This window comes from Bufo gargarizans, chromosome 2, assembly GCF_014858855.1.
Source record: "Bufo gargarizans isolate SCDJY-AF-19 chromosome 2, ASM1485885v1, whole genome shotgun sequence".
Classification (NCBI taxonomy): domain Eukaryota; kingdom Metazoa; phylum Chordata; class Amphibia; order Anura; family Bufonidae; genus Bufo; species Bufo gargarizans.
This window is the reverse complement of record NC_058081.1, coordinates 247465400-247490752: the sequence shown is the minus strand read 5'-3', so window position 1 is coordinate 247490752 and position 25353 is coordinate 247465400. Positions and strand designations below refer to the sequence as shown.

Genomic DNA, 25353 nt, shown 5'->3' with positions numbered 1-25353 from the left:
GATCCAGATGTGGCTCCGTCTGACAAATGCATTGCAATACTGGATCCGTCTCTCCGGTGTCATCCAGAAAAACAGATTTTTCCGGAACACTAGGTACCGGATCTGGCATTAATACATTTCAATGAAAAGTGCTGCATTATTTTCTCCGGCCAAATACCTTAAAAGGGACTGAGCTGAAGACATCCTGATTAGAGTTGAGCGGACACCTGGATGTTCGGGTTCGAGAAGTTCGGCCGAACTTCCCGAAAATGTTCGGGTTCGGGATCCGAACCCGATCCGAACTTCGTCCCGAACCCGAACCCCATTGAAGTCAATGGGGACCCGAACTTTTCGGCACTAAAAAGGCTGTAAAACAGCCCAGGAAAGGGCTAGAGGGCTGCAAAAGGCAGCAACATGTAGGTAAATCCCCTGCAAACAAATGTGGATAGGGAAATGAATAAAAATAAAAATTTAATAAATAAAAATTAACCAAAATCAATTGGAGAGAGGTCCCATAGCAGAGAATCTGGCTTCATGTCACCCACCACTGGAACAGTCCATTCTCAGATATTTAGGCCCCGGCACCCAGGCAGAGGAGAGAGGTCCCGTAACAGAGAATCTGGCTTCATGTCAGCAGAGAATCAGTCTGCATGTCATAGCAGAAAATCAGGCTTCACATCAGCCACCACTGCAACAGTCCATTGTCATAAATTTAGGCCCAGCACCCAGGCAGAGGAGAGAGGTCCCGTAACAGACAATCTGGCTTCATGTCAGCAGAGAATCAGTCTTCATATCATAGCAGAGAATCAGGCTTCACGTCACCCACCACTGTAAGAGTCCATTTTCATAAATTTAGGCCCAGCACCCAGGCAGAGGAGAGAGGTCCCGTAACAGACAATCTGGCTTCATGTCAGCAGAGAATTAGTCTGCATGTCATAGCAGAGAATGAGGCTTCACGTCAGCCACCACTGCAACAGTCCATTGTCAGATATTTAGGCCCAGCACCCAGGCAGAGGAGAGAGGTCCCGTAACAGAGGATCTGGCTTCATGTCAGCAGAGAATTAGTCTGCATGTCATAGCAGAGAATCAGGCTTCACGTCACCCAACATTGGAACAGTCCATTGGCATATATTTAGGCCCCGGCACCCAGACAGAGGAGAGGTTCATTCAACTTTGGGTAGCCTCGCAATATAATGGTAAAATGAAAATAAAAATAGGATTGAATGAGGAAGTGCCCTGGAGTCCAATAATATATGGTTAAGGGGAGGTAGTTAATGTCTAATCTGGACAAGGGACGGACAGGTCCTGTGGGATCCATGCCTGGTTCATTTTTATGAACGTCAGCTTGTCCACATTGGCTGTAGACAGGCGGCTGCGTTTGTCTGTAATGACGCCCCCTGCCGTGCTGAATACACGTTCAGACAAAACGCTGGCCGCCGGGCAGGCCAGCACCTCCAAGGCATAAAAGGCTAGCTCTGGCCACGTGGACAATTTAGAGACCCAGAAGTTGAATGGGGCCGAACCATCAGTCAGTACGTGGAGGGGTGTGCACACGTACTGTTCCACCATGTTAGTGAAATGTTGCCTCCTGCTAACACGTTGCGTATCAGGTGGTGGTGCAGTTAGCTGTGGCGTGTTGACAAAAGTTTTCCACATCTCTGCCATGCTAACCCTGCCCTCAGAGGAGCTGGCCGTGACACAGCTGCCTTGGCGACCTCTTGCTCCTCCTCTGCCTTGGCCTTGGGCTTCCACTTGTTCCCCTGTGACATTTGGGAATGCTCTCAGTAGCGTGTCTACCAACGTGCGCTTGTACTCGCGCATCTTCCTATCACGCTCCAGTGCAGGAAGTAAGGTGGGCACATTGTCTTTGTAGCGTGGATCCAGCAGGGTGGCAACCCAGTAGTCCGCACAGGTTAAAATGTGGGCAACTCTGCTGTCGTTGCGCAGGCACTGCAGCATGTAGTCGCTCATGTGTGCCAGGCTGCCCAGGGGTAAGGACAAGCTGTCCTCTGTGGGAGGCGTATCGTCATCGTCCTGCCTTTCCCCCCAGCCACGCACCAGTGATGGACCCGAGCTGCGTTGGGTGCCACCCCGCTGTGACCATGCTTCATCCTCATCCTCCTCCACCTCCTCCTCATCCTCGTCCTCCTCGTCCTCCAGTAGTGGGCCCTGGCTGGCCACATTTGTACCTGGCCTCTGCTGTTGCCAAAAACCTCCCTCTGAGTCACTTCGAAGAGACTGGCCTGAAAGTGATAAAAATGACCCCTCTTCCTCCTCCTCCTCCTCCTCCTCCTGGGCCACCTCCTCTTCCATCATCGCCCTAAGTGTTTTCTCAAGGAGACATAGAAGTGATATTGTAACGCTGATAACGGCGTCATCGCCACTGGCCATGTTGGTGGAGTACTCGAAACAGCGCAACAGGGCACACAGGTCTCGCATGGAGGCCCAGTCATTGGTGGTGAAGTGGTGCTGTTCTGTAGTGCGACTGACCCGTGCGTGCTGCAGCTGAAACTCCACTATGGCCTGCTGCTGCTCGCACAGTCTGTCCAGCATGTGCAAGGTGGAGTTCCACCTGGTGGGCACGTCGCATATGAGGCGGTGAGCGGAAAGGCCGAAGTTACGCTGTAGCGCAGACAGGCGAGCAGCAGCAGGATGTGAACCCCGGAAGCGCGAACAGACGGCCCGCACTTTATGCAGCAGCTCTGACATGTCGGGGTAGTTGTGAATGAACTTCTGCACCACCAAATTCAGCACATGCGCCAAGCAAGGGATGTGCGTCAAATTGGCTAGTCCCAGAGCTGCAACGAGATTTCGCCCATTATCACACACCACCAGGCCGGGCTTGAGGCTCACCGGCAGCAACCACTCGTCGGTCTGTTGTTCTATACCCCGCCACAACTCCTGTGCGGTGTGGGGCCTGTCCCCCAAACATATGAGTTTCAGAATGGCCTGCTGACGTTTACCCCGGGCTGTGCTGAAGTTGGTGGTGAAGGTGTGTGGCTGACTGGATGAGCAGGTGGAAGAAGAGGAGGAGGAAGCCGAGAAGGAGGAGGTGGCAACAGGAGGCAAAGAATGTTGCCCTGCGATCCTTGGCGGCGGAAGGACGTGCGCTAAACAGCTCTCCGCCTGGGGCCCAGCTGCCACTACATTTACCCAGTGTGCAGTTAGGGAGATATAGCGTCCCTGGCCGTGCTTACTGGTCCACGTATCTGTGGTTAGGGGGACCTTGCTACAGATGGCGTTGTGCAGTGCACACTTGATTTTATCGGATACTTGGTTGTGCAGGGAAGGCACGGCTCTCTTGGAGAAGTAGTGGCGGCTGGGAACAACATACTGTGGGACAGCAAGCGACATGAGCTGTTTGAAGCTGTCTGTGTCCACCAGCCTAAATGACAGCATTTCATAGGCCAGTAGTTTAGAAATGCTGGCATTCAGGGCCAGGGATCGAGGGTGGCTAGGTGGGAATTTACGCTTTCTCTCAAATGTTTGTGAGATGGAGAGCTGAACGCTGCCGTGTGACATGGTTGAGACGCTTGGTGACGGAGGTGGTGGTGGTGTTGGTGGTACATCCCCTGTTTGCTGGGCAGCAGGTGCCAACGTTCCTCCAGAGGCGGAGGAAGAGGCCGAGGCGGCAGCAGCAGAAGAGGCCGAGGCGGCAGCAGCAGAAGAGGTAGCAGGGGGAGCCTGAGTGACTTCCTTGGTTTTAAGGTGTTTACTCCACTGCAGTTCATGCTTTGCATGCAGGTGCCTGGTCATGCAGGTTGTGCTCAGGTTCAGAACGTTAATGCCTCACTTCAGGCTCTGATGGCACAGCGTGCAAACCACTCGGGTCTTGTCGTCAGCACATTGTTTGAAGAAGTGCCATGCCAGGGAACTCCTTGAAGCTGCCTTTGGGGTGCTCGGTCCCAGATGGCGGCGGTCAGTAGCAGGCGGAGTCTCTTGGCGGCGGGTGTTCTGCTTTTGCCCACTGCTCCCTCTTTTGCTACGCTGTTGGCTCGGTCTCACCACTGCCTCTTCCTCCGAACTGTGAAAGTCAGTGGCACGACCTTCATTCCATGTGGGGTCTAGGACCTCATCGTCCCCTGCATCGTCTTCCACCCAGTCTTGATCCCTGACCTCCTGTTCAGTCTGCACACTGCAGAAAGACGCAGCAGTTGGCACCTGTGTTTCGTCATCATCAGAGACATGCTGAGGTGGTATTCCCATGTCCTCATCATCAGGAAACATAAGTGGTTGTGCGTCAGTGCAGTCTATGTCTTCCACCGCTGGGGAAGGGCTAGGTGGATGCCCTTGGGAAACCCTGCCAGCAGAGTCTTCAAACAGCATAAGAGACTGCTGCATAACTTGAGGCTCAGACAGTTTCCCTGATATGCATGGGGGTGATGTGACAGACTGATGGGGTTGGTTTTCAGGCGCCATCTGTGCGCTTTCTGCAGAAGACTGGGTGGGAGATAATGTGAACGTGCTGGATCCACTGTCGGCCACCCAATTGACTAATGCCTGTACCTGTTCAGGCCTTACCATCCTTAGAACTGCATTGGGCCCCACCATATATCGCTGTAAATTCTGGCGGCTACTGGGACCTGAGGTAGTTGGTACACTAGGACGTGTGGATGTGGCAGAACGGCCACGTCCTCTCCCAGCACCAGAGGGTCCACTAACACCACCACGACCATGTCCACGTCCGCGTCCCTTACTAGATGTTTTCCTCATTGTTATGGTTCACCACAACAACAAAAATATTATTTGGCCCAATGTATTGTATTCAAATTCAGCTGAATATAAATTTGAGGCCTAGTATTTAGGCGCTGGGTGACCGGTATGGATTTAGTGACAGAATTAGACTTGGAAATGCACAGTAGCGTGTGTGTGAAGTTATTCTGAATGACCCTATGTGCACCTTGAATATTATATACCCTTTTAGGGATAGATTTCAAATAGCTCTGATATAGCAGAAACCACTAAATTATGAAATTGCTAAATTTGGAATTGTATTTCAACCCAGAACAAAAAATGTGCTTTGACGGACACTAAATAACTTGCCCAGCCACAACAGTACAGCGGTAACGACAGATTTAGCGGGATATAAATTTGAGGCCTAGTATTTAGGCGCTGGGTGACCGGTATGGATTTAGTGACAGAATTAGACTTGGAAATGCACAGTAGCGTGTGTGTGAAGTTATTCTGAATGACCCTATGTGCACCATGAATATTATATACCCTTTTAGGGATAGATTTCAAATAGCTCTGATATAGCAGAAACCACTAAATTATGAAATTGCTAAATTGGGAATTGTATTTCAACCCAGAACAAAAAATGTGCTTTGACAGACACTAAATAACTTACCCAGCCACAACAGTACAGCGGTAACGACAGATTTAGCGGGATATAAATTTGAGGCCTAGTATTTAGGCGCTGGGTGACCGGTATGGATTTACTAACAGAATTAGACTTGGAAATGCACAGTAGCGTGTGTGTGAAGTTATTCTGAATGACCCTATGTGCACCTTGAATATTATATACCCTTTTAGGGATAGATTTCAAATAGCTCTGATATAGCAGAAACCACTAAATTATGAAATTGCTAAATTGGGAATTGTATTTTAACCCTGAACAAAAAATGTGCTTTGACGGACACTAAATAACTTGCCCAGCCACAACAGTACAGCGGTAACGACAGATTTAGCGGGATATAAATTTGAGGCCTAGTATTTAGGCGCTGGGTGACCGGTATTGATTTAGTGACAGAATTAGACTGGGATATGGCCAAAAAATAACCACACTATTGCTGGTTAAATGCACTTGGTGTGACAGCTTGACCAACCACACTACTGAGGGTTAAATGCACTTGGTGACGGGCGCAGCTTGCCCCTGATGTAGTATATGGCCAAAAAATTAACAGACTATTGCTGGTTAAATGCACTTGGTGTGACAGCTTGACCAACCACACTACTGAGGGTTAAATGCACTTGGTGATGGGCGCAGCTTGCCCCTGATGTAGTATATGGCCAAAAAATTAACAGACTATTGCTGGTTAAATGCACTTGGTGTGACAGCTTCACCCTGATGTAGGCTTTAGCCAAAAAACAACCACACCATTGAGGGTTAAATGCACTTGGTGACAGGCGCAGCTTGCCCCTGATGTAGTATATGGCCAAAAAATGAACAGACTATTGCTGGTTAAATGCACTTGGTGTCACAGCTTGACCAACCACACTACTGAGGGTTAAATGCACTTGGTGACGGGCGCAGCTTGCCCCTGATGTAGTATATGGCCAAAAAATGAACAGACTATTGCTGGTTAAATGCACTTGGTGTGACAGCTTGACCAACCACACTACTGAGGGTTAAATGCACTTGGTGACGGGCGCAGCTTGCCCCTGATGTAGTATATGGCCAAAAAATTAACAGACTATTGCTGGTTAAATGCACTTGGTGACGGGCGCAGCTTGCCCCTGATGTAGTATATGGCCAAAAAATAAACAGACTATTGCTGGTTAAATGCACTTGGTGTGACAGCTTCACCCTGATGTAGGCTTTAGCCAAAAAACAACCACACCATTGAGGGTTAAATGCACTTGGTCGCAGCTTGTGCTGGCGCACCACAAGACACAAAATGGCCGCCGATCACCCCAGAAAAAAGTGACTGACAAACGGTCTGGGCAGCCTAAAAACAGTGAGCAATTGAATTTCAGCAGCTCAATGACCCACAGCTGCAGATCGATCGATTAATCAAGTCCTTTGGAGGAGTTAATCTGCCTAATCTCGCCCTACTGTCGCAGCCGCAACCTCTCCCTACGCTAATCAGAGCAAAGTGACGGGCGGCGCTATGTGACTCCAGCTTAAATAGAGGCTGGGTCACATGGTGCTCTGGCCAATCACAGCCATGCCAATAGTAGGCATGGCTGTGACGGCCTCTTGGGGCAAGTAGTATGACGCTTGTTGATTGGCTGCTTTGCAGCCTTTCAAAAAGCGCCAAGAAAGCGTCACAAAAGCGCCAAGAAAGCGAAGAACACCGAACCCGAACCCGGACTTTTATGAAAATGTCCGGGTTCGGGTCTGTGTCACGGACACCCCAAAATTCGGTACGAACCCGAACTATACAGTTCGAGTTCGCTCATCCCTAATCCTGATGCATACTGAACAGATTGCTTTCTATTCAGAATGCATTGGGACAAAACTGAAGCATTTTTTTTTCCCATATTGAGCCCCTATGACAGAACTCAATACAAGGAAAACTTTAACACTAGTGTAAAAGTAGCCTTACATGGTGAAAACGGGTCAGGAGAGTCCAAATTGAAATAAAGCATGGGGAACATGTACATAGGGTAAGCAACCTACATGAGCTACATGAGTAACCATAATAATTCTGGAAAATCTATAGTGCTTGTTGCATGTTTAAGTGCAAATCTCAGAGGTATCCTGGAAGCTATCCCTTCCAGTTTATCTAGTTTATCCCATCCCTTGAGGAGAAGCTGTTTTAGAGTAGTCCTCTGACTCTGGAGGCCATCTAATTCCCCTTTCTCTCCGCTTTGGAATAAATACACCACTGTGCGGCATTCACTTCTTTTAAATGGTGACCACTGTATTACAGATTGTAAGACAGAAGGCATCTTCCACCAAAAAGAGATCTTTTTTTCTTTTCTTTTTTTTATAAAACTTTAAGCACTGTAGTGTTATTAAACAGGCTGGCTATATACCAGCTACCATCTATTTACCCATAGCCAGATATGTCACATTACATTGGTAATGCTATCTTGGCATTAAAGAGCTTGACAGGGGTTGGATACAGTCCTAGGAGACCGCGTGTATTCAGACCATAACAAATCTGAAGGCCGATTTAGACCAACTTGACCCCAAAACTAATTTTGGGAAATTCACTCTCAATCTCTATTAGTTATTTATTAGGCTACTTTCACACTAGCGTTCGGGGCTCCGCTTGTGAGTTCCGTTTGAAGGCTCTCACAAGCGGCCCCGAACGGATCCGTACAGCCCCAATGCATTCTGAGTGGATGCGGATCCGCTCAGAATGCATCAGTTTGGCACCGTTTGGCCTCCGCTCCGCTCAGCAGGCGGACACCTGAACGCTGCTTGCAGCGTTTTCGTGTCCGCCTGGCCGTGCGGAGCCAAACGGATCCGTCCAGACTTACAATGCAAGTCAATGGGGACGGATCCGTTTGACGTTGACACAATATGGTGCAATTTCAAACGGATCCGTCCCCCATTGACTTTCAATGCAAAGTCAGGAGTCCCCATCAGATCGGAGTTTTCTCCGATCCGATGGTATATTTTAACTTGAAGCGTCCCCATCACCATGGGAACGCCTCTATGTTAGAATATACCATCGGATTTGAGTTACATCGTAAACCTCAGATCCGACAGTATATTCTAACACAGAGGCGTTCCCATGGTGATGGGGACGCTTCATGTTAGAATATACTGAGAACTGTGTACATTGCTGCCAGGCAATCAGGGGGCAGACCCCCCCCCCCCCCTCCTCCTGTAATTAACTTATTGGTGGCCAGTGCGGGCCCCCCTCCCTCCCCAGTATTAAATATGACCAGTGCGGGGGCCTCCCCCTCCCTCCCTCCCCAGTATTAAATATGACCAGTGCGGCCTCCCCCTCCCTCCCTCCCCAGTATTAAATATGACCAGTGCGGCGGCCTCCCCCTCCCTCCCCAGTATTAAATATTACCAGTGCGGCCCCCTCCCTCTATATTTATTGGTGGCCGGGCCAGTGCGGATTCCAAGTATTGTGAGCAGTGCGGCCTCCCCTCTCCCCCCCTAATTAAAATCACCCCCCCCCCTATCATTGGTGGCAGCGGAGAGTACCGATCGGAGTCCCAGTTTAAATCGCTGGGGCTCCGATCGGTTACCATGGCAACCAAGACGCTATTGCAGTCTTGGCTGCCATGGTTACTTGGCAATAAATACAAGCATTATACTTACCTGAAGAGCTGCGATGTCTGACCGGCCGGGCGCTCCTCCTACTGGTAAGTGACAGGTCTTTAGCAATGCGCCGCACAGACCTTTCACTTACCAGTAGGAGGAGCTCCCGGCCGGTCAGACATCGCAGCTCTTCAGGTAAGTATAATGCTTGTATTTATTGCCAAGTAACCATGGCAGCCAAGACTGCAATAGCGTCTTGGTTGCCATGGTAACCGATCGGAGCCCCAGCGATTTAAACTGGGACTCCGATCGGTACTCTCCGCTGCCACCAATGATGGGGGGGGGGGTGATTTTAATTAGGGGGGGAGAGGGGAGGCCGCACTGCTCACAATACTTGGAATCCGCACTGGCCCGGCCACCAATAAATATAGAGGGAGGGGGCCGCACGTGTCATATTTAATACTGGGGAGGGAGGGGGAGGCCGCCGCACGTGTCATATTTAATACTGGGGAGGGAGGGGGAGGCCGCCGCACTGGTCATATTTAATACTGGGGAGGGAGGGGGGGCCGCACTGGCCACCAATAAGTTAAATACAGGGGGGGGGGGGGGTCTGCCCCCAGCTGCCTGGCAGCATCTGCCAGGCAGCAGGGGGCAGTCGTGTACACAGTTCTCAGTATATTCTAACATGAAGCGTCCCCATCACCATGGGAACGCTTCTGTGTTTAGAATATACTGTCGGATCTGAGTTTTCCGAAGTGAAAAATCAGATCTGAAATAAACAGTTATGCAAACGGATCCGTTCTGAACGGATGCAAGCGTTTGCATTATAGGAGCGGATCCGTCTGTGCAGACACCAGACGGATCCGCTCCTAACGCAAGTGTGAAAGTAGCCTTAGTTATAATGTGTAACTTTGAACATAATCCATCTCATCTAACATCCATTAAGAGATTCCCTACTACTGTACGTAATAAATGCTTTATATTGGGGAGATTGCCTTGTGCTAAGGAATGTTGGCTCGCAGGCTTTTTACGAACCCTATTTGCCTCAGGATTAATTATCCCTATTGTCTATGCTTTCTGGCTTGTAATCATTATAGAAAGCACATATACCTGCTTGTAAATTGTGTTGATATTATATTTTCAGCTTCACAATGCACTTCTGACATGTTTTCATTACAGATTTAGAAGAGAAGATTGATGACCTGAACAAAGCTAATGAAGAAAAAGCCAATGAGCTCCTACAACTGGAGCAGAAAGCCGGCGAGCTTAAGGACTACATAGTTCAGGAAGAAATTAAGCAAGTTAACTGCAGAGACTAGTTATTTTTCACTCCATTTTTACTTTATGTGTATTTCAAGAGACTGACTGACTAATCTGTTAAAATAAAGTTGTTTTAAACGCAGTCTACACTATTGTCTTTGCTTAGACGTTTGCGGAACGGATGCCCTAACGCTTATACAGCCGACAGTTATTCCTTCTGACCCCCCCACCCTTCATACAATGCATTCTGGAAATTTTCCGACCCTTTCAACTTTTTTTCATGTTTTGTTATGTTGCAGCCTCGTGCTAAACTTAAAAAAAAAAAAATCTAGTTTCCCCCCATCATTCTGCACTCAATCCTCTTAATGAGAAAGTGAAAACAGAATGTTAGAAATGTTTGCAAATTTGTTAAAAAGGAAAAAAAAAAATATTTGGACATACGTATTCAGAACATTTCAACAGTTCAATCTGGGCTTTATGGCACACTGGCCATGGTGTTTCCTCAGTAAAAGGGCTTGTTCACATGACCGTATGGCTTTTTCAGTGTTTTGCGGGCCGTTTTTAATGGATCCGTTTTTTGTTTCAGTAGTGTTTCCGGTTCCATTACGTTTTTCCGTTCCGTTTTTTTATATGGCGTATACAGTAAATACATAGAAAAAAATGGGCTGGGCATAAAATTTTCAATATATGGTTCAGCAAAAACGGAACGGATACAGAAGACATACGGAGTACATTCCGTATGTGTTCCGTGTTTTTTTTTGTTTTTTTTTGCGGACCCATTTACTTGAATGGAGCCACAGAACTGGATTTGCGGGCAATAATAGGACATGTTCTTTCTTTGAACGGAAAAACGGAAATACAGAAACGGAATGCATACGGAGTACATTCCGGTGTTTTTGCGGAACCATTGAAATGACTGGTTCCGTATAAGGATCGTATACAGAACTCAAATAAGGGCCCGTATACGGAACGCAAAAACAGTTTGTGTGAAAGACAAATGAATGTCTGATAAAACCAAGATTGACCTTTAGTGTGCTATTATCTTTCCTTATAACCATGTTATAAGGGAAAATAATAATGATCGGGTCCCCATCCCAATCGTCTCCTAGCAACCGTGCGAGAAAATCACACTGCATCCTCACTTGCTTGCGATTTTCACGCAGCCCCATTCACTTCTGCGTGAAAAACGCTGAATATAGAACATGCTGCACTTTTCACACAACGCGCAAGTGATGCGTGAAAATCACCCGCTCGTGTGCACAGCCCCATATAAATGAATGGGCCCAGATTGAGTGCGGTTGCTATGCGTTCACGTCACGCATTGCACCCGCACGAAAAAAATTTGCTCGTGTGAAAGGGGTCTTAGAGACATTTTTAGCCCATCAGTGCCTTTTATTAGCGCATAAGATACGGAAATGGTATGCAGTATACAGGGAATGCCAAAGCTACCACGTTATCACTGCTTTAGGGATCAAAACTGAATGCCTGTGAAGTACACAATTAGAATGTACAGATATAGCTGCATTCTTACCTATTATGTCAGGGGGTTATATTCCACCATTAACCTCTTCAGTGAAGCACACAGAATCCATCTGCCCAGGACCTCACCCATGCAATGGCTTGTATGCCGTAATCAGGGTATCATCTATCATTAACACATTCCTGCATTCCAGTGGTCTAGGTATGTGTCATGGTAATAATGAACTGGGGGGGGGGGGGGCGGTGGTTAGAATTTCCTTTTTAGAGGAATAAGCATGAAATGAACTAATTTACAATTGACTACAAACATTCACGGCTGTGCCTGGTACAACAGCTCAGTTCCAATCTTTAAGCAGGAAATTCCTTGTAAGGCCTCTTGCACACAAACGTATTTTCTTTACCTGTCCGTTCCGGGTTTTTTTTTGCGGACCGCATGCGGAACCATTCACTTCAATTGGTCCGCAAAAAATTAAAACAGAAGTTACTCTGTGTGTATTTCGTTTCTGTATGTCCGTATTTCCGTTCCGCAAAAAAATGTCCTATTATTGTTCGCATTAGAATAGTACTGTTCTATTAAGGGCCAGCTGTTCTGTTCCGCAAAATACGCACACATATTTTTTGCTGATCTGTTTTTTTGCGGACCACAAAATACATAGTCGTGTTCAAGAGGCCTAATGCTTGTAAGGCTGGCTCAGCTGAATGTGATAACACTTTTCACTTAGCAACCTATTGCTTCCCTTTCGTCCTAACCAGCAGCACAAGTGGGGTATTCGCCCCTGTGAAGCTGGTCAGGACAGGCGGAATTTTTGCTGAATAAAATTCTGCATCCTTAGTAATTAATTAGTTTATTAACTCCCCCCTCCTTATATAGGCCGCCCTCCATAGGACTAGTTGCTTTTTTTTTTTTTGTCCTGTGTGTTGGTCAGACAGGCATGACTCTACCCAGAGTCTCTCCCCCTGTAGTTTGGGGAGAAATTGATAATTTCTGCATAGTTATATTTACTCTTATGTTTTAAAATCTTCTCTTACAGGTTCAGGCAGAGGACGGCTGTCTCCTGCCTGTCAGCGGGCGTAAGTATGAGAACATCCTGGCTGTAGGTAGCCGGTAAGTTAGACAGGGAAGTGGATAATGTGGATAAGTGCAAGATAATGCACCTGGGGCGTAAAAACCCAAAGGCAGAATATAGAATATTCGACACAGTCCTGACCTCAGTATCTGAGGAAAGGGATTTAGGAGTAATTATTTCAGAAGACTTAAAGGTGGGAAGACAATGTAATAAAGCAGCACAAAATGCAAGCAGAATGCTTGGATGTATAGGGAGAGGTATAAGCAGTAGGAAGAGTGAAGTGCTTATGCCGCTGTACAGAACACTGGTGAGACCTCACTTGGAGTATTGTGCGCAGTACTGGAGGCCATATCTCCAGAAGGATATAGATACTCTAGAGAGAGTTCAGAGAAGAGCTACTAAACTGGTCCATGGATTGCAGGATAAAACTTACCAGGAAAGGTAAAAAGACCTTAATATGTATAGCTTGGAAGAAAGAAGAGACCGAGGGGATATGATAGAAACTTTTAACTACATAAAGGGAATCAACTCGGTAAAGGAGGAGAGCATATTTAAAAGAAGAAAAACTACCACAAGAGGACACAGTTTTAAATTAGAGGGGCAAAGGTTTAAAAGTAATATAAGGAAGTATTACTTTACTGAGAGAGTAGTGGATGCATGGAATAGCCTTCCTGCAGAAGTGGTAGCTGCAAATACAGTGAAGGAGTTTAAGCATGCATGGGATAGGCATAAGGCCATCCTTCATATAAGATAGGGCCGGGGCTATTCATAGGATTCAGATATATTGGGCAGACTAGATGGGCCAAATGGTTCTTATCTGCCGACACATTCTATGTTTCTATGTTTCTATGTTTCTAAGTGCACAGAAAGCGGAGCTGTGGAGCTCCCTTCCCCCTGTCCTTTCTCCGCTCCGCTCCGCTCCTGTCCGCCCGCCCCCCCCCTCACCTCCCTCTATAGTCTTCGCTCCGGCCCTGAGATCGCGCCTCAGCTCCGGTGAGTCGGACGCGAAACCGGAAGTGCGTCACTGACACTTCCGCTCCGCAACTTAATTCAGGGCCGAGACAAAATACAGTTAATAATCTGTGTTATTCTTGCGGGGGGAGGAGGTAAAAAGATTTAAGTCTTAGTGGGAACTTTCTATATTTATAAGTTAGTCCCACAGTGGGGAGCCTGGGGATTGTTGGAGGAGGAGCTGTTGCTCCCTCCTCCCCCCTTCCTCCCCTTCCTGCTATATAAGGCCAGGCTGCTGGCTGGGTCAGTGTTGCACTCAGTTTCTGTGTGCAGCTGACCTTGACTGTTGGCTGATCCAGTGTTCGTCTCCTTACTCTGATCAGAAGGCTCAAGGTTGTGCTCAAAATTCTTAGTCATGATGTCACCTTCTCACGGTAAGATTGACGTCTGGGCTAGACCCTTTCTTTTTTTGGGGCGTTGGAACTATTTAATAGTGCTTACTTCTTTTCTTAGGAAAAGCCGCCCACAAGCAGAAGCACCTGTCTTGTTCCAGTTGTGGCACCCCGTTACCTGATGCCTACGAGTTCCATCGCTGTCCAGGCTGTCGCCCTAGGCCAGCCAAACCGGGGCCTACGATCGTAGAAATGTTCTCTTGGATGAAAGAGTTCTTGGACACCTCCGTCGCGGAGATCAAGGGGGCGGTCTCCAACAAGAGACCTAGGCAGGCCTCGCCTGGACCTGTTCCAATGTCTGAAGACGTGATCTTGCTTGGCGAGAATTCTTCCTCTGAGGAAGAGGAGTCGGTCTTTTCCTTTCCAGCCGAGAAGACACAGAGATTTCTGTGCTCCATCAGGTCAAGGGACCAGGATGTTGAGCATGGGGAAGCTCCACACTCCACCGCTAGAGGGCCAAGGGCCTTCAAAGTGGACGAGTCACTTAAAAAATGAATGGCAACAGATTGGAAACATCCAGAGAAAGGAGCGGTCTTAACCAAGAGGTTCAAACTTATGTTCCCCCTACAGGACGGGGACTCCCTGGATTGGGTCCCACCACCTAAGGTGGATATGGCAATAGCCAAGCTTTCCAGAAGAACCTTGGTGTCTTCCGATGAAGGGAGTAACCTGAAGGATCCCCTGGATAGACGCACAGAATGTTCGCTTAGGCGTAATTATGCTGCGGCGTCCGCTTCTGTGGCCATAGCCGGTACCGATTTCATTCGCGTCCGCACGCTGAAGATCCAAGCAGACATAGATTCAGGAGTCGCCAGAGATGACATCCTGGATCAATTTAAAACCCTCTTATTAGGCATAGATTTTCTGTACGCTTCCCACAACGGCACTTCAGCAGGAGGGTACTCTGCCCCGAGGGACAGGAAACGACGTAGAAAGCAGAAGTTTAAATGCCTCCTCCCCATTACCTTCTCCAGTCATTTCCTGTCCCTTGGGATGAGTGGAAAGTGGGCAGGCTCCCTCCTGCCGAAGTTCCATGCGCCCAGCCTGCGGTGAGTATTCCCTGCTTTGCAGGAGGGCTGTGGCAGAGCGGCGGACGCTGGGGGCGAGATACGGCTCCCACCGCTTGCTTCCGGCATAAGTCCTCACCCGGACGGTGCAGCGGCTCAGGAACAAGCCGCTTGCAGGGCCAGAAGGCGCGCGGGATCTCTGGGCCGAGATCTCGCGAGATCCGGTCACGTGACCCCGGCTGGGCCATGTGACGCGCCGGCAGGTCAGGTGACCAGGAAATGATTCAAATGCAAAAATGGCATTCCTTTCCCAAAAGCCTTCCACTTTCAAAATGGTCACGGAGCCCCAGATAGAATGGGATATGGAGGATGACGATGATAATTGTTCGTCTGACTCGAGATCCTCCTCTGATGAAGAGGTCAGTGGGCCGTTATGCTCAGTAGAGGACACTGACGCCCTCTTGAAAGCAATAAGATTAACTCTAAATATTGAAGAATCTAGACAGTCAGTCGGTCCAGGATCGGATCTTCTAGGGGCTGGGTGATAGGAAGAGGAGAGTGTTCCCGATCCATGACAGGATCCGAAAGCTTATACGGGATGAATGGAAGGACCCAGAGAAAAGGGCTGGTACTTCAAAAGTCTTTAAAAGAAAATATCCCTTTAGCGAGGAAGATTCGGCTCTTTGAGATAAAACACCAAAGGTTGACGCCCCTGTTGCACGAATTTCTAAAAAGGCAGCCTTACCTTTTGAAGACGTCGGCTTATTAAAGGATGCTATGGATAAGAAATGTGAATCCGTACTTAAAAAGGCTTGGGAATCCAATACCGCCATGTTGAGACCTAGCATAGCTGCTACCTATACCGCTAGATCTCTGTCTCTCTCAGCTGGAGGAACACCTGGTCTCTGACACCCCCAGAGAGGATCTCCTGGCCTCCTTGACGATTTTGAAACAGGCCTCTAATTTCCTGGCAGACGCTTCTGCCGACCTGGTAAAGTTATCAGCTAGGTCGGCGGCTCTTTCTAACATGGCAAGGAGGTCAGTCTGGTTACGCTCTTGGTCAGGTGATACTGCTTCAAAAAATAAACTCTGCAGTATCGCTTGCGAAGGAGATCGTCTTTTCAGTTTGGTCTTAGATGACATTATAGAAAAGGCCTCTGAAAAAAGGGGTTTCCACCAGAGTCCAGGTTCTTCCAACAGCGTTGTTCCTTTCGCCCCCAAAGAAAGGGTAGACAGGACCGTAGGAAAAAGGATCCCTCTAGTTCTTGGCAGTCCTCAAAGGGGAGAGGTAGAAATTTCCTCTTTAGTCAGGATAAGTCTACAAAACAGTCCTCCCAATGATGCCAGGAGCCCGGTGGGGGGGAGATTGAAAGGGTTTGCCCCTGCTTGGGAAAAAAATCTCAAATTCAGCCTGGGTCCTAGACGTAATTAGTCAGGGATACCAGCTGGAATTTTGCACTCTCCCTCCAGACAGATTTGTTTTGAACAAAAGATTGAAATCAGATCACAATCTTCTAGAGTCTCAAATTTCCCTTTTGTTAGAAAAAAGAGCAGTGGTTCCAGTTCCAGCAGACCAAGAAGGAAGGGGTTTCTACTCCCCAATTTTTCTTGTAAAAAAAACCTAATGGCTCTTTCAGAGCAATTATCAATCTAAAGTGCCTCAACAAGTACATAAAATACAAGAGGTTCAAAATGGAGACAGTAAAATCTACAGTGAACCTTTTGACTCAGGGCTGCTCCATGGTAACACTCGACCTGGCGGACGCATATTACCATGTTCCGATCCATCAGAAACATCAAAAATATCTGCGTTTCACAATTTTCAAGGTGGAGCGTCTTCTCCATCTCCAGTTTCAGGTGTTTCCCTTTGGCCTGGCCTCTGCACCCAGAGTGTTCACAAAGATCATTGCAGAAATCTCAGCTTTTTTTCACCAGAAGGGGATAAACTTCATACCCTATTTGGACGATCTTCTCATTACAGCAGCCTCCCAGACTCAACTGCAGTCACAGGTGAAGTTCGTCCTGGAGACCTTAACATCCCTAGGTTGGAAACTAAATCTAGAAAAATCTAATCTATCACCCAGCTGAAAGATGATCTTTCTAGGTATTCTTCTGGATTCCACCCAAATGACCTCTTTTCTTCCAGAACAAAAGATCCGGGACATCAGGTTAAGGATTTCTGTCTTTTTAAACCAGACAAAGGTCACGTTCCGAAGGAGTATGAAAATTCTGGGACTCATGACATCGACGATTCCTGCGGTGAAATGGGCCCAGGCTCACGGGAGACCACTTCAGGAATTCCTGCTAAAACAGTGGAACAAGAGCGTCTTCTCCCTGGAAAAAAGAGTTACCTTACCTCCAGGGGTCAGACTCTCCTTACAGTGGTGGCTGAACGAGAGAAACCTAGTCAAGGGAGTCCCTTGGAGGCTCTCCAATCAAACAGTGGTAACAACAGACGCAAGCGGGGGAGGCTGGGGAGACCATTGTCAGGGTCAGTTGTTACAGGGGTCCTGGAATGCAGAGACCCTTCCCCTTTCTTCGAACGCCAAAGAGCTTCTGACTGTGTTTCTGGCCCTAAAAGCCCTGACTCCAGTCATCCGAGGAAAAAATGTAAAAATTCTCTCCGACAATTCCACCACGGTGGTATATCTCAACAAGCAAGGGGGCACAAGAAGCAGTTCCCTTTGTCGGATAGCATCTCAGATCTTTTCTTGGGCAGAGTCAAACATCCAGCCATAACCGCGGTCCATCTAAAGGGGGGCGAGAACACACTAGCAGACTTCCTGAGCAGGAAGAGAATTTGGCCAGGGGAGTGGAGCCTCAAAAAAGCGGTGTTCCAGAACATCTGCAGCAGATAGGGAGTCCCAAGTATAGACCTCTTTGCTTCCCAGAAGAACAAACAGGTGGACCTTTTCTATTCCCTCTCAGCAACGGACCACCCGGTGAGAGTAGATGCCTTAGCGGGTCCATGGCCTTTGGGTCTGCTATATGCGTTCCCTCCTTTCCAGCTTATACCAAAGGTTCTGGCAAAGATAATAGAGGAACGAGCCCATGTCATCCTAGTGGCTCCAAACTGGCCCAAAAGGCCTTGGTTCTCCCTCCTTCTGAACCTCTCCAAGGGGGACTTCTGGACCCTTCCTCAGTCTCCGGACCTCCTCCATCAGGGCCCAGCCTGGCATCCAGCAATCAGTCAACTAAAATTGACAGCTTGGAATTTGAGCGCTCCATTATGAAGTCCAAGGGCTTCTTGGATGCAGTTATTTCTACATTGCTCTCTAGCAGGAAGCAAGTAACTTCCAATATCTACTGGAGAACTTGGAAAGCCTTCCTTTCATTTGCCAAGGAATCCTGGAATCCCACTCTTCCCCCAGATATGAGGGTAATCCTGGACTTCCTTCAGAAAGGGCTAGGAAAAGGTCTTTGTGTCAGTACAATTAAAGTCCAGATTTCAGCCCTTAGTGCCTTCTTGGATTGGCGGATTTGGATGTGGTCAAGAGGTTCATAAAGGGAGCCAGCAGACTTCACCCAGTTATTAGATCTACGATTCCGCCTTGGGACCTTAATTTGGTCCTTTCCGTCCTTATGGACCATCCCTTTGAACCTCTTAAGTCAATCCCCCTCAGGTTGCTGTCCTTTAAATCCGCTTTTCTCATAGCTATCACTTCAGCCAGGAGAGTGGGGGAGATCCACGCTCTATCATGCAGACCTCCATATCTAACCATCCTTGACAATAGGATTGTTTTGAGACATGAACCCTCCTTCTTACCAAAGGTTTTCTCTAAATTCCACTGCCAACAGGAGATTTCCTTACCTTCCTTCTGCGCAGGGGCGAAGTCTCCGAGGGAAGAATGTTTCCACCATCTAGATGTACGTAGATGTATTCTTGGCTATCTGGAAGCCACCAAGGGACTGCGAAAGTCCGACCGTCTTCTGGTCCAGTATGCAGGCCAAAATAGGGGGCAGGCAGCTTAAAAAATTACTATAGCCCGCTGGATAAGAATGACCATTGCAATGGCCTATACAGTTAAAGGTCTTACTCCTCCGGGGGGTCTAAAAGTCCATTCAACCAGAGCAGTCTCCACCTCCTGGGCAGAATCTGCCTCCGCCTCCTTGTCACAGATCTGCCAGGCCGCTACGTGGGCAAATCCTTCCACCTTTTTTAACCACTATAGGTTGGACGTTCAGTCCAATTCGGATTTGTCGTTCGGATGTAAAGTCCTGTCAGCGGCAGTCCCCCCCTAATGGATTCCTTTGTTATTCCTCCTCCTGAAGTGCCGTTGTGGGAGGCGTACGGAAAAGATGATAATTACTCTTACCGGTAATTGGATTTTCCGTATAGCCTCCACAACGGCACTGGGTTTTTCCCACCCATTAATGTCTTTACTTTTTTTTTGTCTATTATAACTTGATTTATATCTCCCTACAAATAAAAGGTTACTTCTTCAGCATCATCCTGGTTCCTTTGGTATTTACTGGAGAAGGTAATGGGGAGGAGGTATTTAAACTTCTGCTTTCTACGTTGTTTCCTGTCCTTGGGGGCGGGGTACCCTCCTGCTGAAGTGCCGTTGTGGAGGCTATACGGAAAATCCAATTACCGGTAAGAGTAATTATCATCTTTTATGGTGGATGCGTCTCAGCAGCAGCTAAGGCTTGCTGCCAAGTCAATGGCTTTGCCTGCTGCCACCAAACGGCCATTATGGCTGAAGCCCTGGGTAGCGGACAATATATCCAAATTTAACTTGTGCTCCCTCCCTTACGAGCCTGGCAGGTTGTTCGGATCCGAGCTAGACCGCCTCATGGAAAACCTAGCAGACAAGAAGGGAAAATCTCTCCCTCAGCAATCCTTTCGAGGACGTGGGAGAGGCAGAGGTGGAAGATTCCAGGGAAGAGAGGGGAACCAGAGACGTTCCGAAGGTAACAGGAGAGGTAGAGGTCGCGGTCGCGGGAACCGCAGGGCTGATTAATGACTCTCGGCAGCCCACCACCTCCCCATCTTCACCCCCCACGCTTCCACATGAATCTCCCTGCCTGAATCCTCCAGTAGGAGGTCGTTTATTTTTGTTCAAAGATTTTTGGAAGCAAATAATTCCAGATCCTTGGGTGCTGCAGGTTATCAGCACCGGTTACAGGATCGATTTCAGTTCCCAACCTCAAGAGAGGTTCGTCCTTACAGGACGTCTAACACCCAGCAGACAACTGATCCTGGAGGACTCTGTACTCCAGTACATTGTCAAAGGGGCCTTAGAGGAGGTTCCTCCTCGAGAGCTCGGTCAGGGAGTGTATTCTCCCATCTTTCTTGTTCCAAAGCCGTCAGGAGACTGGCGCATGATTATCGATCTGCGTTACCTAAATCGGTTCATCAGAAAGAAGCGTTTCCGAATGGAAACCATTCGCTCTGTCCTAAACATCCTGATCCCAGCAGACATGATGGTGACGATAGATCTGAAGGATGCTTACCGTCATGTTCCTATCTGTCCGGCCCACAGGAAATATCTCAGAGTTGCTGTCTTCATAAAAGAGGTAGTGAAGCACTACCAGTTTGCTGTGTTGCCCTTTGGCATCTCCTCTGCGCCACACACCTTCACAAAGGTTGTGGCTCCTGTGGTCGCCCACTTAAGGCTCCTCGGCTTAGAAGTTGTCCCTTATTTAAACGACTGGCTTTTAAAAGCCGCGTCCGCAGACATCTTACAAGCCCAGCTTCAACAAGCTCTCCACACTCTGCAGATCCTGGGGTGGCTCGTGAATTGGGACAAATCAGAGTTGGTCCCCTCTATCACAAGGCGGTTTCTGGGGTTTGTGATAGATTCACAACTAATGACCCTATATCTATCTCCACAGAGGAGAGACAAAGTAATAAAAGCTGCAGAGTTTCTCCTACCCCCCAGACGGGTGTCTATTCGGGTTATCATGAGGATGTTAGGCCACATGTCAGCGTCTGCAGAGGCAGTACCTTGGGCCTTGTGGCATCTTCGGCCACTACAAGAGGAAGTCTTAGCGGTTTGGAATCGCAAACCCAGAGACCTAGATCGGAATCACTCCCTGTCTGTAGAAGTCCGTTCCTCCCTCAGGTGGTGGAAGAACCTAGTGGATGGAATGCATCTAGCCCAACCTACTTGGGTGATCCTGACCACGGACGCTTCCCTTCTAGGCTGGGGAGCCCATCTGGGACACAATACAGTTCAGAATACCTGGAATCCTCAGGAGAGACTCCTATCGTCCAATCTGAGGGAGCTGAGGGCGGTGAGATTAGCCCTCAATCACTTCTCACCTCTCATCCAAGGTCAAGCCGTGAGAGTACGGACTGACAACACAACTGTGGTTGCTTATCTAAACAGACAGGGAGGAACGAGATCCCGGACCCTCCTGAGGGAGGTGGGATTAATTTTATCTTGGGCAGAGAGCAATCTATCTCATCTAGTGGCAGTCCACATCAGAGGGGATCTCAATATAGTAGCAGATCATCTAAGTCGGGGCCTTCCGGTACCAGGAGAATGGTCCCTGAACGACAACATCTTCTCCAGGATAGTCCAACGCTGGGGGACTCCCGAGATCGATTTGATGGCAACCCGTCTGAACGCCAAAGTAAGCAAATTCTGCTCCTTGTACAAGGGGGACAATCCGGTAGCGATAGATGCTCTGTCCATAACATGGAGGTTCAGGCTGGCCTATGTATTCCCTCCAATTTCCATGATACCAAGGGTATTGATGAAGATCAAGCAAGACCAGACCTCAGTGATAGCCATCATCCCATTCTGGCCGAAGAGGTCTTGGTTCACCCAGCTCATGCAGATGAGTCAGGGCAATTATTGGAGACTTCCCCTAATACAGAACCTAGTGTACCAGAACACAGGTCCCTGTCTAGATCTGAGGAGGCTCAGTCTGACAGCCTGGAGACTGACCGGACCCTTCTAGAAGCTAGAGGGCTTTCGGTGGAGGTCCTGAGAACAATCTCTCACTCCAGAGCGGATTCTACGAATCAGAAATATTCCCGCATATTCAAAATATTTAAGCGATGGTGCACGGATAGAGAGGTAGTTTCCTCAGATCCTCCTCTCTCTGATATTCTTCAATTCCTGCAAGATGGTCTAGACAAGGGTCTAAGCCCATCAACATTGAGAGCTCACATTGCTGCCTTGTCAGCATGCCTTGGTAAACCAATTTCTCAGGACCCCCTAATCAAGAGGTTCCTTAAAGGTGCTCAGAGGCTTAGGCCCAGCATCCAGAGACCAGTCCCTGAGTGGGAGCTGCCAGTGGTCCTAAGGGGGTTGTGCTCCCCTCCCCCCCCCCCCTTCGAGCCTTTGGAACAGGTAGACTTAAAATACCTTTCCCTCAAGGTTGCCTTTCTCTTGGCCATAACCTCAGCCAAGAGAGTTGGGGAACTCCAGGCTCTGGGGGCAGCGGAACCATATTTAAGGTTTCTGCAGGACAAGGTCCTGTTAAGATTTCTGCCTACCTTTCTACCAAAGGTTCCTTCATTTGTGAATACCAACCAGACAATAACACTGCCGGTGTTTTCTCCTACTTCTAACACTCCTGAGGAGGAGAGATTACTTTCCTTGGACATCCCAAGGGTCCTCAGAATATACTTGAACAGAACTGAAGAGTTGAGGAGATCAGAAAATCTGCTGATCTCTTATTCAGGGAACAACAGAGGGCTCAAAGTTTCCAAGCCCACCTTGAGCAGATGGATTAAAGAGGCTATTAAGCTGGCGTTTACGTCCCAAGACTTACCACCGCCATCCTTCTTATTTGCCCATTCGACAAGGGCAGTTTCTACATCATATGCGGAAAGGAAACTAATCCTTTTAGAGCAAATTTGTGCTGCTGCCTCGTGGAGTACGCAAAACACCTTTATTTCCCATTACCGCCTGGAGAATAGGCGTTCAGAGGGAACAGCCTTTGGACGGTCTGTGTTAAATGCTGCTCGTCCACAGGTCAGCTCTCTAACTCCTGTGGGATAATTCAACTACTTAGTAGTAGTCCTTTAGCCCTCCCAAGATTTGTGCGAGGTTCCTTGCTACTTTCCCACTTGTGCTGCTGGTTAGGACGAAAGGGAAGCGTCAATTTTGACGTAAATTTGTTTTCCCTTAGTCCTAACAGCAGCACAAGTGGGGTATTCGCCCCTGTGAAGCTGGTCAGGACAGGCGGAATTTTTGCTGAATAAAATTCTGCATCCTTAGTAATTAATTAGTTAATTAACTCCCCCCTCCATATATAGGCCGCCCTCCATAGGACTAGTTGCTTTTTTAACAAGTAATCATAACAGCATAGAGGGAGGGATATTTGTGTGCTGCTGTTAGGACTAAGGGAAAACAAATTTACGTCAAAATTGACTCTTCTTTCTGGTGAAAAAGTACTTTTACTCCGTACACATAGAACAGTAAAGGGCGTGCCCAATCCACCCTGTGCACCCTCTGCCAGTCCTTCCCTCTCCTTCCTGATTGGCAGGTTCCTGCATACTCATCTTGCCTGGCCCTGTCAATCAAGAAGGAGAGTGAGAATCTAGCAGAGGAAGCAGGAGGAGTAATGGTGCAATGGTGCATGGAATGGATTGGGTCTGGTTTAACAGTGAATTTCCTGCTGTGTACTGCAGTACCAGGCAAGACCACAACCTGGGAAATTAATGAAATGGATGTAACCTCATTGTGATTAGCCAGGGTATAGGGAGTCAGACACCCACTGATGAAATATTACACTTTCAAGCTTGACGTTTAGCAGTGAAAAAAAAAAATGCTGGCTAAGTACAATGTTATTATTGCATTTTGCCTTATTTTGGAATCATATAATACATAGGTTATGGGTGCACCCTTTAAAAGAAGTTTCCAGACATCCAATATTAATGACCTATCCTCAGGGACTTAAATATTGGTGAGGGTCCGACACCCCACACCCCTACTATCTAATGTGCTGGACCTAAGGCCGAGAGCTATATAGCTGTTTTACTTATAATCTTTAATTATCCTGTTGAGAGCAGGAGCGCATGGCGTCATTGGTTGCTATGATGCCGTGCGCTTCATGCCGCAGCAACCAATGACGCCGTGCGCGTCTGCTCTCAACAGGATGCCAGGCCGTGTTACCACGGACCGCTCTCGGCTACGGAACACGGCCGTGTGCATTCGGCCTAATACTGTGAAAGGAGAGGGAACCACAGCTCCATTCAGTTTAGTGGCCATGCTGTGTTACTGCACTTCAGCCTCCATTGACGTGAATGGGAGATGATGATGAGTAATCCAACCTGACCAGTGGTTCCCTCTCCATCCGCAATGTTAGTTCCAGTGAAAGTGGCTGCATGAAATAGCTGATCTGAGTTGCGGGTTGTCGGAAGAGTTGCCAACTGGAATTTTTCTTTTTACTGGACAAATTATCCAACAATCAAGGGACAGACAACATTTTTTATGGGCAAAATGGAAAACCTTAATGAATAATTAAAGATTATAAGTAAAACAGCTATATAGCTCAATATACTGATAAAAATTACCAGCATTTAATGGAAACTGTGAAAAATAATAATTACCACAAGAATAACCTGCTCAAGTACCTTCAGCCTCAAAATAATCACAGACACAGGAAAAAAAGTTGCCTATTTTTACAGACTGTCTAGAATGCCGATCGCAGACATTTGACCTCTCAGATGCTATGGTCAAACATGACCACGGCATCTGAGCGCGTGAAATACCGGAAGAGTACGCTTCTGGGTTTGCTATGGCTCCACCCGTGTTGCAATCGGAGGAGCCGAAGCCTGTATGCGGCAGCCCCTGTCATTCAGAATGACAGGAGGCTGCTGCATAGTAGTTTCTATGGAGCCTCTGCCTGTAAAATCATCATTTACTCCAATTCAAATGCACTGGAGTATTAGATAAGCGATCCAATGACTGCTTGTTATAGTTCCTTATGGGAACTATAAAAAAAAGCATTAAAAAAATACAAGTTTAAAAAAAAATAGAAAAAAAAAATCACCCCCTTTTCCCCAAAATGAAAATAAAAAAATACACATCATGTGTTGTGCCGTGTGATACTATCTAAATATAAAAATATTTATCCCATACAGAAAAAAGAGAAAAGTGTCAAAATGGTCGCTTCTCTTCCCACAAAAAATTAAATAAAAATTCATACACACCCTAGAATGGTATCAATAAAATGTACAGATCGCCTCCAAAAAATGGGTCCTCACACAGCTCTGCACACATAACTACAAAAAAGTTATAGGGGTCAGAATATGACAAAGAGAAAAAAAAGATCATTTTTTTCCAATATCAAAACGCAAGAAA

General features: G+C 47.6%; 1 protein-coding gene across 1 annotated transcript in view; it reads left to right on the top strand.

Annotated features, from left to right (window-relative positions):
• The window catches only part of LAMB4 (laminin subunit beta 4), a 139819-nt gene extending 117206 nt beyond the window's left edge, over positions 1-22613 (top strand). Inside the window, exons 35-41 of the mRNA XM_044277174.1 lie at positions 10049-10170; positions 12640-12713; positions 17067-17129; positions 17232-17530; positions 18094-18464; positions 20195-20844; positions 22448-22613. Coding sequence (XP_044133109.1) covers positions 10049-10170; positions 12640-12713; positions 17067-17129; positions 17232-17530; positions 18094-18464; positions 20195-20844; positions 22448-22613 — 1745 coding nt within the window. The remainder of the gene's footprint in view (positions 1-10048; positions 10171-12639; positions 12714-17066; positions 17130-17231; positions 17531-18093; positions 18465-20194; positions 20845-22447) is intronic.
• Positions 22614-25353: the final 2740 nt, after the last annotated feature.